Below are 15916 nucleotides of genomic sequence, written 5' to 3'. Positions count from 1 at the left end.
CTCCAACCTGTATTTCTAGCCTGACTTCTTACTTAGTGTACTCAGGGTCCCCTAAATATGGCATTGTTTAATCTGTCCATGCTTCATGGAAAATCCTCCTCCTCTTCTCATTGAATAAGTCTGGCTTAAGACACGGGCTTTGGCATCATAGGGATCTGGGTTCAAACACTGGTTCTGTCGCTCATGTGCTCTGTGGCTTTGGGAAGCCTCTGAAGCTTGGTCTCAGCCTTGGTTTCTAGAGTTGCTCTGAGGGAGCGATTAGTGATACGTGTGAGATGCTCTGCACAGGCCTGGGTGGGGGAGTGTGCAGTGAATGCCTGTTATGGCCACTCCCCAGCCCCCTGCCAGGCCTCTGCAGAAATATGTTCAAACTCCTCTAGTCCCTGGGATTTGCACGCAGTTAGCTCTCTGTGCGTTTGTGGACTGAGACTGGACAGATGAATCATCAAGTCACATACTTTCCACACTGCCCCTGTTGAATATGTTTCTGAGCTCCTTCCCACCAGCGGGTCCCGCCACCCCCCCACCCCCACCCCCGCACCATCAGTGTCTGCTCTGGAAGTGGAAACTCATTTTTGACATTTGCCTAAGCAAAACATAATTAGGAAGATAAAATTCTGCTACCCAGATCATCATATAATGTATTCTCAAAGTTGAGTTGTATTTGATGATGTTTATAAATCCTCAGCTGGGAGGAGGGAGTGTAAGTGCACAATATTTTTTAGCTTCCTTCTTTTTTCTCTCCTCTGCCTCGAGTGCTTACTCTATTGGAAACTGTAATAAGTACTTTGCATATGTTATCTCATTTAATCCTTTCAGTAACCCCATGAGGCTATGTTGTTTCCTTCATTTTACAGAGAAGAAAGCTGAGGCTTAGAGAGGTAACTAACTTGGTCTTGTCACATAGCTAGTGAGTGGCCGACCGTGGTTGGTCTGGGATCCAGCTCTGCATGACTGCAAAGCTTGTGCTTGTAGCCACCACCTCTTCTTAGCTCTGGGAGGCTGTGACACATGCCCTCAGTCAGGAGCGTGGTGGCGTGGGTGTGAAGGCCCGGGAACTTCATCTTTGTGCTTCCTCCTCACCCCACTGCAAACCCCCAGTGCCGCTGACAGCCCCTCAGCAGAAGCATTTGTTTTTTAGAGTAGATCTTCCAGGTTTTCCATTTGGATCATCAAGAGCCTGCTTCATAGGCTCACCGTTGCCCTTTCCTTCTTTGGTTCTGAAGTTGTCAGTGGCCCAGAGCCGAGGAGAGGTAGCTGGAACAAGCTTCATCTTGTGAGTGACGTTTAACAGATAAGGGTGGAGCCTTGTATTTTCGGCAGAAGAGCTGTAGTGTAGAGTAGAAAGCGGTGGAGCCTGGCTGGTAAACAGCCTGATGCCTGCTCAGATGTCTCAAGACTGGCCATACCTGGAGGAGACCAGACTGATTTCGTTGGTTGCAGGGTCATATTTAAGATCATTTTCATATCAGTTAAACTGCAGGCAGATTGTGGCTGCTTAAAGATGAAACTTTCTCATCATTGTGACTGTCTTATGAATCCAGTTTTCACAAATCATTTTCCAAGCCAGTAGCCTAGTGGGCCCCATCTTCAGAGTGTTCTTGCTATTACTGACCAGGCTCGGCCTACAGAGGGGACCCGTCATGCTTGTGCGTGGTCTCAACACATCCCCATCTCTCCTACCCCATCACCTGAAAGCTCTGGGTGCCAGGTAGCCGCTTGGAGCTGCTGAGGGGCCTGTGTTTGTAGCTCTGAAGGAGCTGCTGCCACTCCCCTTTGTACCTTCTTTTTCTCGTTTTTGTCTTCTGCTGTTTGGCAGCAGTTTTTATGCTGAAGACATGTGAAGTTGTCATCATGGCGCGGTGCGCCTCCTCCCACCGCAGCCCCGCCGTCACCAACGGTATCCACATACCTATCTACATTCGTAGTAAATCTCCTAGTCCTTTATCTCTCCCTCTTTCCTCATAGGAGCGTCCACAGTAATGAAGGGCAGAACAGCAAGTGCCAGTCACCGTGAAGATCTGTAGAAAACATTGAAGCTTGCTGGGCAGGTCTTTGCAGGCATTTGCCCCCTGCCGTATTTGGGAGCTGCATTTTGATCTGTGTCCTTTATTCCTCTACCCCAAGTGGAAATTAGGGTGGCTGTTCTTCACTAGGGGATTTGAGGCCCCTGTTATCAGTTCTCACTTAGCCTGTGGTTTTAGAGGAGAAGGGAGGAGATAGGGAAGTGGTGGGGAAGTAAGGGGAGGAGTGTTAGGGGTGCATGGTTTCTAAGAGGTGCAAGCTATAGGCATACAATTACTGTAATTTGTTTTTAAAGTTCTAAATCTGTTTTTCTTTATATTAAAAAAAACTGCCGTTAGTGAACTGACACCGTTAAATAAGTTGAAGTCTGCAGATATATACATAAAATACAAGCCCTGCAACTGCCTAATCACAAACATAAAATAATTCTCTTGCCTTTAATGTAGTTTTTATCTTTGGTTAATCAAATGTATGACAGTGTAGAAACTTCAGTGAAGTTCGCTACTTTGTCCTTTTAGCTAGTATAAAGAAATCAGGAATAATGGCATAATTTCATTTAGAAAAATTATTAAGTTCATGATTTTTTATTTTTCAGACTCTTTTGTGGAGAGCAACTATATTTTTCAACTACTTCTTTTTCTATTGCTTTTATACTGCTTTCCTTGAAATGAAAGGCAAGCATCAAGTGTTGGTTTTATCCTGTGGCTTCGCTTTGGAAATTCTCTATTTCTCCCCATCAGGATACCTCCTGAAGTCTGTCTGGTGGCATGTTGCATGGCCAGGTGTTCTGTATGGGAAGGTCGTTTCAGTGAAAAGGAGAGAGGACAGTCTATTAAATGAGTGAATGAATAAGTCTGTTGTATTGAAAGAGAATAATTTGTTCTCCCTAATAACTAATGGTCCTCATTATCCCACAGTAAAATGTGTATCATTTTTCTGAAACCCATGCAAGATTATTGCTGTTGGGCTTAAATAAAGCTAAATTTTACTCTTTTCCATCTGTGAATAGAAAAAAATGTAGTATTACTCTTCTTATACAATAGCCCTATGGGAAACATGGCCACTAAAACTTGGAACTCTCAGCTTTTGTTCTCCAGACTATAGGGTTCTTTTTTCTCGTTCTAATGAAAGCTCTCTATATTCTGTGGGTGAAATATTCACAGTATGCTCCAACATCCAAATAGTCTTCTGTACCTAGCAAAACAGGCTGGGGATTAGAATATTCTAAAGTTCATTCCTGAATTTCATCTTTTAATAAATTTATATTTTATGCATAACAGTACTTAAAATTATATAATATCTTTCCTCCGATGAGGAATGATTTGTACAATAACTGTCAAATACCTTTCTTCATGGTCAGTGATAAAATTTCAGTCATTTGCCTGTCAGGGCAGTTTTTTCATTGGTCCTGAGAAATTATTGATGTTTGAAGAACATGAGAATTTAACATTTAATCTGTGAAAGTAGTGCTTAGAACAAGACAGCACACTTAACCCGGTGTGTTCCTGAGTTAGATTGGGGAGTAATAATCCCCCCTTTTAAAAAATGGCCCATACCACCCACCTTACAGAAGGTGCTTTTTGTCAGTAAACAGGGTACCGTGATATCTTCTAAGAAAATAAGTGCAGCAGCGGACCATGCCATGTTTGGGGGTGCCTTTGGTAGACCCGGGGAGATATACTTACAAAAGGTGGTGGGGTGGCGGTGGGGGAAAAGCACAGGTGGTTGGGAGTGGAACGATGCCACCAGCAAGTGCCTCAGGCATTACTTTGTTGATCAAGACTTTGCTCTTTTCATGATGAAGCTCTCAGAAGAATGTACGTACATGACCAGCATTTCCAAACCTTAACTATTTTCTGTGACATAATTCATAGTAAAATTTCAGAAGTAAGATCACACCAAATGCAGTGTAGGATAGTAAGTCTTCTCAGTGGGTAAGAACCGCCCCTTCCAGGCTGGAGCGCCATTCCAAGCACGTTATCAAATGGCTCATGGTCCCAGCCTACTTAGTCCCAACCTACTTATGCATCCATGGAACAGATGAACGTTGATGACCTGCCGTGCTCAGCAGTGTAATGGGTGCTGTGAGGGATACGAAGTTGAGTCAGCCGTGGCTCCCTTACTCACATCACAGCCCAGCCTGTTGAGTCAATTTCCCTGTTGTGGGGAAGTCTAGTGGACAGCACAAGTACATGTCCCCAAAGAGGTAGAATAAAGGAGTTTCAGTGTTTGGGGGAAGCAGAGACCACTTCTAGCTGGGGCCACCTGGGAAGAGTTTATAAAAATGGAGGCGTTTGAGGCATTGTGGGCATGTGCCTTGCAGAGGCCAATGTGGAGTCGGGAGTGGCTGCCTGTCCCCACCTCCCACTTGTCCTTCCAGCCCAGTGATAAGCAGCAGGGCTTCGACTTCCAGGGGTAGCCCAGGCCATCCCAGCTGCTCTTCAGGACACGCAAGGGAATTCACAGAGAGCCTCATGAAGGGTATCCATTACACTGCCTTGCACCGCAGTCCCTATAAGGCGATCACACGGTGCTTGTTTCTGTGTCACTGGCTCCCTGTGCTGAGGGCCCGAGGTAGTGCTGCTCATTTGACTCAGGCACACCTCTAAGAACCTGGAGCCACACCAGAGCATGTTTAGAATAATTGCTTTGTGTAGTGGTTTCGAACTCTGACTTTGTAAAGCTTGGAGTTTCCAAAGGAAAATGGGGATTTCTCAAATTATTTAAGTAAGATCGATTTTTTTAATTTAACTTTATTGAGGAATAATTAGCAAATATAATTCTATGTACGTATGTATGTATGTATGTACGCACGCATGCATGCCACGCTGTGCGGCTTTTGGGATCTTAGTTCCCCGACCAGGGATGGAACCCGGGGCCCCAGCAGTGGAAGTGCTGAGTCCTAACCACTGGACAACCAGGGAATTCCCTAATTGTATGCTTTTAAAGTGTACAGCATGGTGATTTGATGCACGTTTATATTGTAGAATGATTACCAAGATCGAGATAATTAACACATCCATCACCTCTCGTAGTTAACTCTTTTGGGGCAGGGGAAGCGTGGTAAGAATGTTTAAGATCTACTCGCAGGAACTTTCAAGTATACAATATTGTATTAAGTATAGATCAAAATTTTTAAGATCATCATATTAAGCATACTAAAATGACGTCAAGATTGTGTAGCCTATAGAAGAATGGATAAGACGTAACAAATGAAAAGCTGAATACAGCATTGTGCACAAATACTTAAACTATGTTAAATGTATACATATGAATAAGACAGAAACGAGTAAAGGTGGTGAATATTAGGTTCCTCCTCGGTGAAAAAATATAAATACTCTTAATCCTAAAAATAAGACAGTTTTTACAAAATCAGAAGGGGAAAAAACGGTTTTTTTTAATCTACCAACATAGCTGGAGAGGACAGGCCTTTGTGTAAGAGAAGCAGTCTTGGTCTGTTTTATTTGTGTTATTTTATTTTCCAAGTATTTTTTCAGCATAAAGTTACTGTGTTTTCTCAGGTCTAAAAATAAGGTTTTTTTCCTGTTCAGAGGTACAGGTTTCATTAAGTTAAAATTCACGTTCAGGGCTGTCATCAAGGGCATTACAAGTAATCACATGCAGTTATGAGAGTGCTGTCCAAAAAAAAAAAGAAGAAAAGAATTTTTTCTTTTCATCAAGATTTTGGGAGTTATCTTTTGCAGGACAATAAGACTCTTGAGAGTTTATTTAACCCAAAGGTTTGGATATTATTTCTTTTAAAATACTCAGAAAATTTCCATTTATCTTATGGAGAGGTTTGTTGGTGGTGGAAGGCAGCTTCAGTTGTTTGCCACTTGTATAGTCAGTTGTTTATCATTAAATTAGATCCTGCAATATTTTAAACTTTTTTGTTATGGAAAATTCCAAACATGTACAGTAGTAGAGAAAACTGTGTAAGAAACCCCTAGATGCTCATCACCCAGCTTCAGCCATCTGCAACTGTGGCCAATGTTACTCCCCTTCTTCTCCTCCTCTGATGATTTTGAAGTGAATTCGAGACAACATATCATTTTATCTTTAAATATTTCATTTTGCATTTCTAAAAGACAAGGTTTCCCCCTTTTCAGCATAACTACGATATTATCACTAGGAAAAAAACTCCACAATTCCTTCATTTCATCACATAACCAATAAATGTATTTCCCCAATCGTACTGTGAATGCATTTTTCTTTTAAAAAGAAGCTCCTCCTTTGAATTGGAATCCAGTCAGAGTCCATATGATAGTTAATCTTCTCTATTTTTTCTTTTTTTTTTTTTTTGATCCTTCCAATTTATTTAAGGAAACTGGTGATTTTTGTCATGTGGAATGTCCCTTATTCTGGAGTTTGCCAGTTGCATCCTAGTGGTATCCTTTAACACATCCATCCCTCTGTCCCATCTATTTCCTGTAAAATGGTAGTTAGATCTAAAGAGCTGCCCATATTTCAGTCCAGTTTATTTTCGTTTTTGCTAATCCGACTTCCTAGGTAATGGTGTGTACATCTGTGAGGAGGTACATAATGTCTGGTTGCAATCTAACACATTTTGAAACAAACTCAGAGATATATCATGAGAGATACTTACTACTTACTTTTCCTACCTTCTTCAGTGTGAATTTTCTTTCTCTTTAATTGAAATATAGTTGATGTACAATATTATGTTAGTTCTAGGTGTACTGTGTAGTGATTTGACATTTGCAAACATTATGAGATGATCACCACAGTAAGTGTAATAACCCTCTGTCCCCATACAAAGTTATTACAGTATTATTGACCATATTCGTTATGCTGTATATTACATCCCCATGATTTATTTATTATATAACTGGAGCTCTCTACCTCTTAATCCCCTTTGCCTATCCCCTCCCACCTGACTCCCTCTCCCTTTTGGCAGTCGCCCATTTGCTCTCTGTATCTGTGACTCTGTTTTCCTTTTGTTTTGGCTTTTAGATTCCACATATAGTGAGATCATGTGGTATTCTTCTTTCTCTGACTTATTTCACTTGGCATAATACACTCTAGATCCATCCATGTCAAAAATGGCAAGCTTTCAATTTTTTATGGCTAAGTAATATTCGTGTGTGTGTGTGTGTGTGTGTGTGTGTACACCACATCATCTTTATCCATTCATCTATTGATGGGCCCTTAGGTCGCTTTATATCTTGGCTGTTGGAAATAATGCTGCAGTGAACATTGCAGTACATGAATCTTTTTGAGTTAGTGTTTGGTTTTTTCCTGGTAAACACCCAGAAGCGAAACTGTATGGATTGTATGGCAGCTCTATTTTTAATTTTTTGAGGAACCTCAATACTGTTTTCTACAGTGGTTGTAAAAACGTAGAATCCCACCAACAGTGCACAGGGGTTCCCTTTACTCTACATCCTTGATAACACTTGTTACTTGTTGTCTTCTTGATGATAGCCATTCTGACAGGTGTGAGGCAATATCTCACTGTGGTTTTGATTTGCATTTCCCTGATGATTAGTGAAGTTGAGCATCTTTTCATGTGCCTGTTGGCCATCTGTTGGTCTTCTTTGGAGAAATATCTATTCACGTTCTCTGCCCATTTTTCTAATCAGGTTGTTTGTTTTTTTGGTATTGAGTTGTATGAGTTCTTTGTATATTTTGGATATTAACTCCTTATTGGATATGTTATTTGCAGATATCTTCTCCCATTTAAGTGGGCTGCCTTTTCATTTTGTTGCTAGTTTCTTCCCTGTGCAAATGCTTTTTAGTTTGATGTGGTCCTGTTTGTTTATTTTTGCTTTTGTTTCCCTTGCCTGAGAAGACATATCCAGAAAAATATTGCTAAGACCAATGTCAAAGAATGTACTTATGTTTTTTCCGGGAGTTCTATGGTTTCAGGTCTTATTACATTTAAGTCTTTCGTCCATTTTGAATTTATTTTTGTATGTGGTATGAGAAATCAGTGTGAATTTCTTGTATAACATACATAGAGAAAAGTATGCAAAAGCCTAACTGAACAGCTTGAGGAATTTTGCTAAAGTAAACACATACCAGTGTAGTCAGTCCTGAGCTCAAGAAACAATATATTACTACATTCTCAGAAGCTCCCTCGTATTTCCTTCTAGAAATTATCCTCCATGCCCCACCAGAAAATTACTATCATGACTTCTAACATCATAGGTGAAGTGTTCTTATATTTCTATGCTGTATAAATTATGTCTTTACTCTCTATGTCTGGCTACTTTCGTTCAGTATGTTTGTGAGATGGGTCCATGTGGTCGTACTTCATTTCTGTCTAGTATGAATATACTACACTGTGTGACTTACCTACTTATGGGTTCTTTCCACTCCGGGTGGTTATGAATAGTGCTGCTTTGGGCATTCTTGCACATGTCTTTTGTTGAACAATTGTATATATTTCTGTTGGGTATATACTTAGATGGAGAACTGCTAGGTCATAGGGAACATGTATGTTCAGCTTTAGTAGATATTACCAATTTTCCAAAGTGGTCCTACTAATTTAGACCCGCTACTAGCAGTGTTTGAGTGCTCGACATTCTTACCAATACTTGGTGTTTCCTCTCTCCTCCATTTTATGTGATGGCATAATGTTGTGGTTTTAATTTGTGTTTCTTGGATGACTAATAAAGTTGAGCACCTGTTCTTATGCTTATTGGCCATTTGAATATCTTCTTTTGTGAGCTGTCCAAGTCTTTTTCTGCTTTCCTGTTGAGTTGTCTTTTTCTTATTGATTTGCAGGCATTCCTTTTATATTCTGAATGAGTTCTTTGGAAATATATATCACAAACATCTTCTATTTGGAATGTTTTTAGTATATATCACAAACGTCTTCTATTTGGAATGTTTTTGTTTTCAAGTATAATTTATGTACCATGAAACGTACAGCGTTAAGAGTATTATGCAAACAGTTTATCAAAACAATATTTCCATTGCCTAGAGAGTTCCATTGCACTCTCCCCAGTCCATACCCTCCCCCTCACAAAAGCAGCCACTCATCTGATTTCTAGGACCATAGTTTAGTTTTGCCTATGCTAGAATTTTATATAAATAATCTCCTCTGTTATATACTTTTTGTGTTCAGCTTCTTTCACTTAGCGTATTTTTGAGATTCATCCATCTTGTTGCGTGTCAATATTCTGTCTTTTTCATTGCAGAGTAGTAGTCCATGGTAGATTATACCAGTTTGTTTATTCATCCTCCTGTTGATGGACATCAGATTGTTTCCAATTTATGGTTATTATGAATAAAGCTGCTATGAACTTTCTTATACGAGGCTTTTTATGGATATAGCAGTCACCTTTTAAAAATTCATTAAATATCTTTTCTTTAATCCTACTAAGTTTTCAGTTTGTATATTGTTCTCTAAGAAGTCCAGCTATATGAAAGCTTGGATTCGTGGAAAGGATTCATTTGCTAGAAGAAATTTTTAGAAAAAAATATTCACAGTAAGACTTCATTAATTAGCTTCCCTAGTAGTTTGAGTGATTCATATTACAGACAACTGCTTGGGAATACCAGTTACTCTACTCATCTGGAGTTTCATTCATATGGATTTTTCCCTCTTCCCCAGTTGTATGAACACATGTAATTGACTTTACTGTAGTTATTTGCAGTTGCACTAATAGAGACCTTGTCTTTTGGAGGAAGAAGATCATTTAGTCAGGCGCATCAGCCTTAGTCTAAACCTAATGCTTTGAGTTTGGAGTATTTTAAATACTCCTTGGAAACGGAGGCAAGTGAACATTCTAAAAACAGATAGTTTACAATTGTTAGAAAATTGTGGTAAAAAAAATAATTCTGTGCTAAATGTGTGGTAAGAATGTGGAGATCTTAAGTATAACACGGCACTGCTGAACTCATCCCCTCCAGTGCCTGTGATGTTACTTTCTATAAATACTTCTTGAAACATGAGAGCTTTGATCCTGTTGCCAAAATAATGTGAGATCCTATAAGTTTTCTAATTATAAATGACAGTATTTTAATTTCGTTCCGCTGCCCCTCTGTCCCGTCTCGTCGTTGTTGCCCTCCCCCACTCCCCCACTGCAGCCCAAGCAAAACGGTGTGGCTGGGTCACGACAAGCCACAGGGTTGAATTAAAGCACACATCATTTCCACTCCTGCTCTTCCCCCACGTAACTGGTGCCAAGCCCAAGGAGGTTGCTCCTCCTTTTACTCTGTGCTGGACCAAATGATTGAAGTCATCTGTCAAAAGCTAGTCTAGTAGAAGTGGAAGATCTCTTTTCAGCTGGGGCATAAAGTTTGTTTCTTTAAGCCAGTTGTTCAGAGAAAGCTCTCATTAGAAGAGATAAGGAACTTGGAATTCAGTTTTGTTATCTCTTGCTCGCTCAAAGACTACTGTGATTACTTACTGTATGGTGTGCAGTTTAATATTGATTATGCCCTGTATATGCATGTATGGAAACTGTGATTATAAAGATTTTGCTTTAATGTCATTTCTGACAATAGTGCTTCATTTTGGAGGGACAGTAACTACGAATGGAGTTCTATGTAGCAGCTGTTTTGTACATTTTAAAATTCAGAATCTACCTCTAGGTGGCAGCACCAGATACTTTTTCCCTGTTGTTTCGCTCCAGCCTTAACGAGTTATGGTTTAAGCAGTAAAACTTTTTTAAGTTGCCTGAAACTTCTAAATAAGCTGCTTATCGCCAATTTTGTGCGGATTTGGAAAAATTAATTTATATGTTGAATAAGTTTGCGGTTTAAGCATGGATTTTGACCTTAAAAAAGGACTCCAGCAGCAATGATCCATACTTTTTAACATGACTAATTATATGTTTTCTTAAAAAGATTTAACTTAGCCCTCCGTGATTTTTCTGTTGAACTTATAATTGTCCTTCCAAGGAAATCACTTTTTTTGTGATACTTTTGTATCCAAGTAACTTCTTGTACAAGGATTGTTATATACCTAATATTTTAAGGTAATTACACCGTCTTCTCCCTTTATATTTAAAAAATTTACCACTGACTTATGGCCAAGAGTGCTGAGGTGAAGTCCCTTCTCTTGAAAAAAAATCAGCTTGTGAATAAATCTGAAGTAATTAGGTAGGCCATTTGTTTTTGTTGCTGCCATGGGCAGATAAGGATTGTGGAAATGGACATTTAAAGTAGGCATTTCATAAGGCCTGATAATTTTTCATAACTCTTGGTCACTTGCTGGGCTTTTCTCCGTAAGTAGCAAGGCAGCCCATGTCCAGTTGTGGTGTGCTCAGCAGGCAGGCCTCCCCAAGCCTCAGGTGCACTCAGTGGGCATGGCTGGTGGGGAGGCCTAGAAAGAGATTTCACTGCTTCCTTGTTAGAGCCCAGCCAGTTTTGTCTATGTGCAAAGCCAGCTTTGTTTTGTTCCTTGATATTTAGGTTGTGAAAGAAGCTTGTCTTTCAGAAAACACTTATTATTTTTCTGTTTCCTTACTTTTTGAATAGTATTGGCCTGGGAAATTGATGAATAATTATACCATCAGAGAAAAGGTGGAGCTGCTTTCTCATAATCGTGAATAAAGCAAGACATTATGTGAATACAGTTGGATTCACAGCTAGCGGTTCAGGAATTTGCAGCAGTTGCCCTTCACTACAGAGAAGAAATGGCACCATTCACAGGCGTGGGCATGGTCTCTCTTACTCCTCTGCCCCTCCTTGTCTTTAAATGAGAGGGTGTATGTTCCCCCACACTTCACGAACTTGCTGTTGCTCTTAAGCTATAGGTAACTTGTAAAATAAAAATGTATAGTGAGTCTTGGGGCCAAGTGACCTATGTTACAGTAACCAAGAACAGTTTTTCAATTTGCTTTGAATGTGTAGTCTTTGTTTTTATTATACACTATCATGTTGGGAAATACTCACTTTGATTAATTACTACAAAGAGCAGCTATTAACTTGCTGTGCAACACGAACGTGCGTTTCATATATTTTTCCAAATTTGTAATTTTGAATGAATATTAAATGGTGGATTAAATGATGTTCATCCAGTATTTTATTTTTTCATTCACGTGGCATTTATTGGGTGCTTACCAGTGATAGGCACCACTGAAAATGATTTGTCCCTCACATCCGATTTAAACTCCAGAAGTGCACGGTGGTGGTAGTAGCTCCATCTTGCAGGTGAAAAAACCAAGACTCAAAGTCTCAGTCTTTTCATTCTTTGTTCAGCACCTTTCCACTGTGTCAGTCAGCCCTAAGTCTTTTATAATTAAAGAGATGTCACTTGACAATTGACCAGATGGGATTTAGGATCTTGTCACTGAGTTCTGAATACATCTGTTAGATTATCTAACTATGCAAGCTGTTGATAGAGTTACAATAATTTTTAGATGTTTTTGGTATTTGAACTTTTTTGCTCAGTGACTGTTTTTATTACTTATTTACCTTTATACTAAAACAAATGATAGCTTTCTTTAGATTACTCAGAAGCCTAGAATTCTTTGGGATTGCTAAGGAATGCTTTCAAGAAAATGTTATAAGATACAGTGTGGAATATCTTTAAGTGTAAATCCAAATAGTACATTTTGACATATGTGCTTTGGTCAAAGGCAAGTTAAATTGGTTGGCCTTACAATCGTTTCTTTTCTCAAATAGTTTGGGGAAACAAGATAGTGTAAACTATGCATCGATTGATTTCTTGTGTTGTTTTGATTGAAATATAGAAGGTATATTTGGCTTCAGTATCGTCGGGGACATTTTGGCCTGTAGAGTTTGTAGATTCATTGTTTTTGCACATATTTTAAATTTCTGAATTCAGAACACCAAAAAAAAAAACATGTTGAGTTTTGACTCAGATGCTGCTACTGAATTTTAACCACTGAATTAGATTGCAACCTACATGCTGTTAACTACTGAGCCAAGATGGAATCGACCACTGCATTGAAATCAGGGTTAGCAGTGGTGTCTGCGCTTGAAGGAGTTGTAATAGCAGTGAACTTGTTTTCCATAATGGGATTTTTATTCTCTATTTTCAGTTTTAATGGTGATACTTTGATTTTAGGAGATTTTAACAGTGCACATTTTTTTGAGATTTTTATCGTAACTTTAAGAAAATAGTAAAACCATCGTATAGAAGTAGTTGCTTCCAAACGCAAATGTCCAGTGGAATGTCTCTGCATTGTTTTGGTGCAGTTTACTTGTTTTGTTTATAATCTCCTTAAAAAAGGAAGTCATTTGTCTTGGTGATATGAGCCTCTATCTTGAGTTCAAATAGTTGTGTAGTATGTGCATGAATTTGAAATAATTCTTTTCTGATTTCTCTTCTTTGGAGTATTTTTGGAGAAGGGAATTTAAATAATTGTACCTTTCTGAATTTATTTTTTCTTTAACATTAATAGGACTTGACGCCACCCAATTTAGAGTTCATCATTATCACAGAGATGAAGAGAATGATGCTCTCCTTGGTGGCCCAGCACAGCTCACGGATGAAGAGAAATACAGGGACTGTGAAAGGTTCAAATGTCCATGCCCTATATGTGGAACTGAGAATATTTACGATAGCGTCTTCGATGGTTCGGTTAGTTGCTTTTGGTTCTTTTGTTTGTTTGTTTTGTGAGTGAACTAGTATAAAGTCCATTTTCTCTCTACTATGTGTATAAAAAGGAAAAAGAAAACACAGGTTTTTATGTGTTTAAAGAATTTTAGCATCATATGAATTCTGCCTTCACAGCTTACTTATTTCTGCTTGAAACCTCTTAATAGAGTATGCTTGAGTATTGTTTTTGGCTTCCTAGAATGCTTGGCCTTGGTTTTTTAAATGGAATCTCTTAAAAACTCTGAATTATCTTAAAGTATTTTTATTGTAATTCCTTAATTAGCAACCTGTATTTCTCCACTCCCGGCCCAATTTATTAAGGCTTAGAGCAATATTTTCCTTTATCTTAAATCAAGTTAATGGGGAACTAAGTGTTTTTGGAAAGTTTTTGTTTATCTTTACACATCCCACTTGCCTCCTTTTTGACAAAGGTACTGTGATTATCTTTGCTGTCTTTGCATATCAGGCATTAAAAAAGTCACAGGGAGACATTTCTCTAAAGAAGTACTGCCAAAAAATGTATCATTGACCTTGGATCAGAACTTGAAACTTAGCCAATCTACTTGATTCCACTGCAGTGTTATACATGTACTAGCCATTGGCAAATGAGTAGGCAGCAGAACCACGTAAAACCTTGAAACTGAAAGAAAATACGTCCTTTATCTAAATTAAAAGTAATTATTTTAAGTTAATTTGGACAAACAGCAGATGTTTTGCATTTTTTTGAATCAAAACAAAGCAGTCTTTGGAAGCAAGTGCAAGGAAGAGGCAGACACAGATCAGCAATACTTGCTAAATCCTTGAGTTTTGCTTCATTACAGCTGTAAATAAGATAGTTAATTGCATGGAGGCTTGACGACTTGCAGATGGGCTAACTGTGGAAGAGCCCGATGTCAAGCTCTAAAATCTCTTCCACCTGGAATTGCTTCGTGTGGCGGCGTAGGGTTATGTACCAGATTGGAGCAGGAAACCAAGATGTTTAAGTATCAAGAAGGAAAACAAATGCTCCAGAAACCCCAACAGTTTCCCTGAATATTACATTTGCTTTGTCTTTGCTTAAAACAAAACAAAACGTTTTCTCCAACTACTAATAGTTCATTTTTTCAAATTTTTACTCCTCCTCTCTCCCCTCCCCCAAATACATTTCATTTGTTGGGGGGCAGTGGTTACAGAAATTTTAGATTTGCTAAGCTAACAATAAGTGATCACTCTGTGGTGTAACGCTTAAGTTTTAGGCTTTATTCTTAAAATTAAGTTGGCAGTATGGAGCAAACTGTTGTCATTAACGCTCTTGCTTTGCCTTGGAATGAATTAAGTGCAAATTTAAATTCTTGATCAGTATCTCTAGGAAGGATGTTTATTTCCAATAATGCGACTTCACTGGTATTTTCAGAGGGGAAACTATTTTATCCATAGTCTGTCGTGTATTGAATGTAAAAAAAGTAATTTCAAGATTTTCCCTTGGGCTTTGTACTCCATTATGATGGTGGCAAGAGTAGAAGGTATGTGGTGACTGAGGGGATCTTTGGGAGGAAAGTGGTTGAGAAAATAAGGTTAAAAACTTACCAATAAGACGCAAGAGGGAGGAGATATGGGGATATATGTATATGTACAGCTGATTCACTTTGTTATACAGCAGAAACTAACACACCATTGTAAAGCAATTATACTCCAATAAAGATGTTAAAAAAAAAAAGCTTACCAATAAAATGAATTTAAAATATTGTACACCAGGACAGCATGTAAGTTTTTAAGCACAAGAAACCTTTTATAACCTTTTGTGTACTTGTCTGTCTTGACTTCTGTAGGGAACCGATATGGAGCCCAGCTTGTATCGTTGCAGTAACATCGAATGTAAGGCTTCGCCTCTGACCTTTATGGTACAGCTGAGCAACAAATTGATCATGGACATTAGACGATGCATTAAAAAATACTACGAAGTAAGTATCCATAATGAGTGTCTTACATATGCAACTTACTAAGGTTTGGTACTTGTTTTAAAATAAAATGATACGGTTTTTGTATGAAACTGTAAAATTTTGAAAAGACAGGAAAATGATTTGATTTTTCTGTTGGGCATTTCATCTCATTAATGAGCAGTATTTTTAGTAATGAAGTTTTTGCTTTTAAGGAAAAATGAGAATATAATCAGGAAGTATTGTAGTTTATTGCTGCCTAAATAAAATGAAGTTAAATGGTCACTCAGATTTTCGATCAGAGGAGGAAAAATCAGTATTACCTATCTTTGGCAACTAGAGCTGTAAACTCATGTGTGGTGATTTTATTTCTGTTTTACTTTTTAAAAACTTTTTATTTTTTATTGGAGTATAGTTGATTAACAATGTTGTGATA

General features: G+C 38.6%; 1 protein-coding gene across 1 annotated transcript in view; it reads left to right on the top strand.

Moving 5' to 3' along the window:
- Nucleotides 1-15916, top strand: part of POLA1 (DNA polymerase alpha 1, catalytic subunit) — a 304850-nt gene that overhangs the window by 144818 nt on the left and 144116 nt on the right. The window contains exons 33-34 of the mRNA XM_060001706.1: nt 13368-13546; nt 15373-15504. Coding sequence (XP_059857689.1) covers nt 13368-13546; nt 15373-15504 — 311 coding nt within the window. The remainder of the gene's footprint in view (nt 1-13367; nt 13547-15372; nt 15505-15916) is intronic.

The sequence above is a fragment of the Delphinus delphis genome, chromosome X, assembly GCF_949987515.2.
Source record: "Delphinus delphis chromosome X, mDelDel1.2, whole genome shotgun sequence".
NCBI classification, from domain to species: Eukaryota; Metazoa; Chordata; class Mammalia; order Artiodactyla; family Delphinidae; genus Delphinus; species Delphinus delphis.
This window is presented reverse-complemented; position numbering and strand designations above follow the sequence as displayed.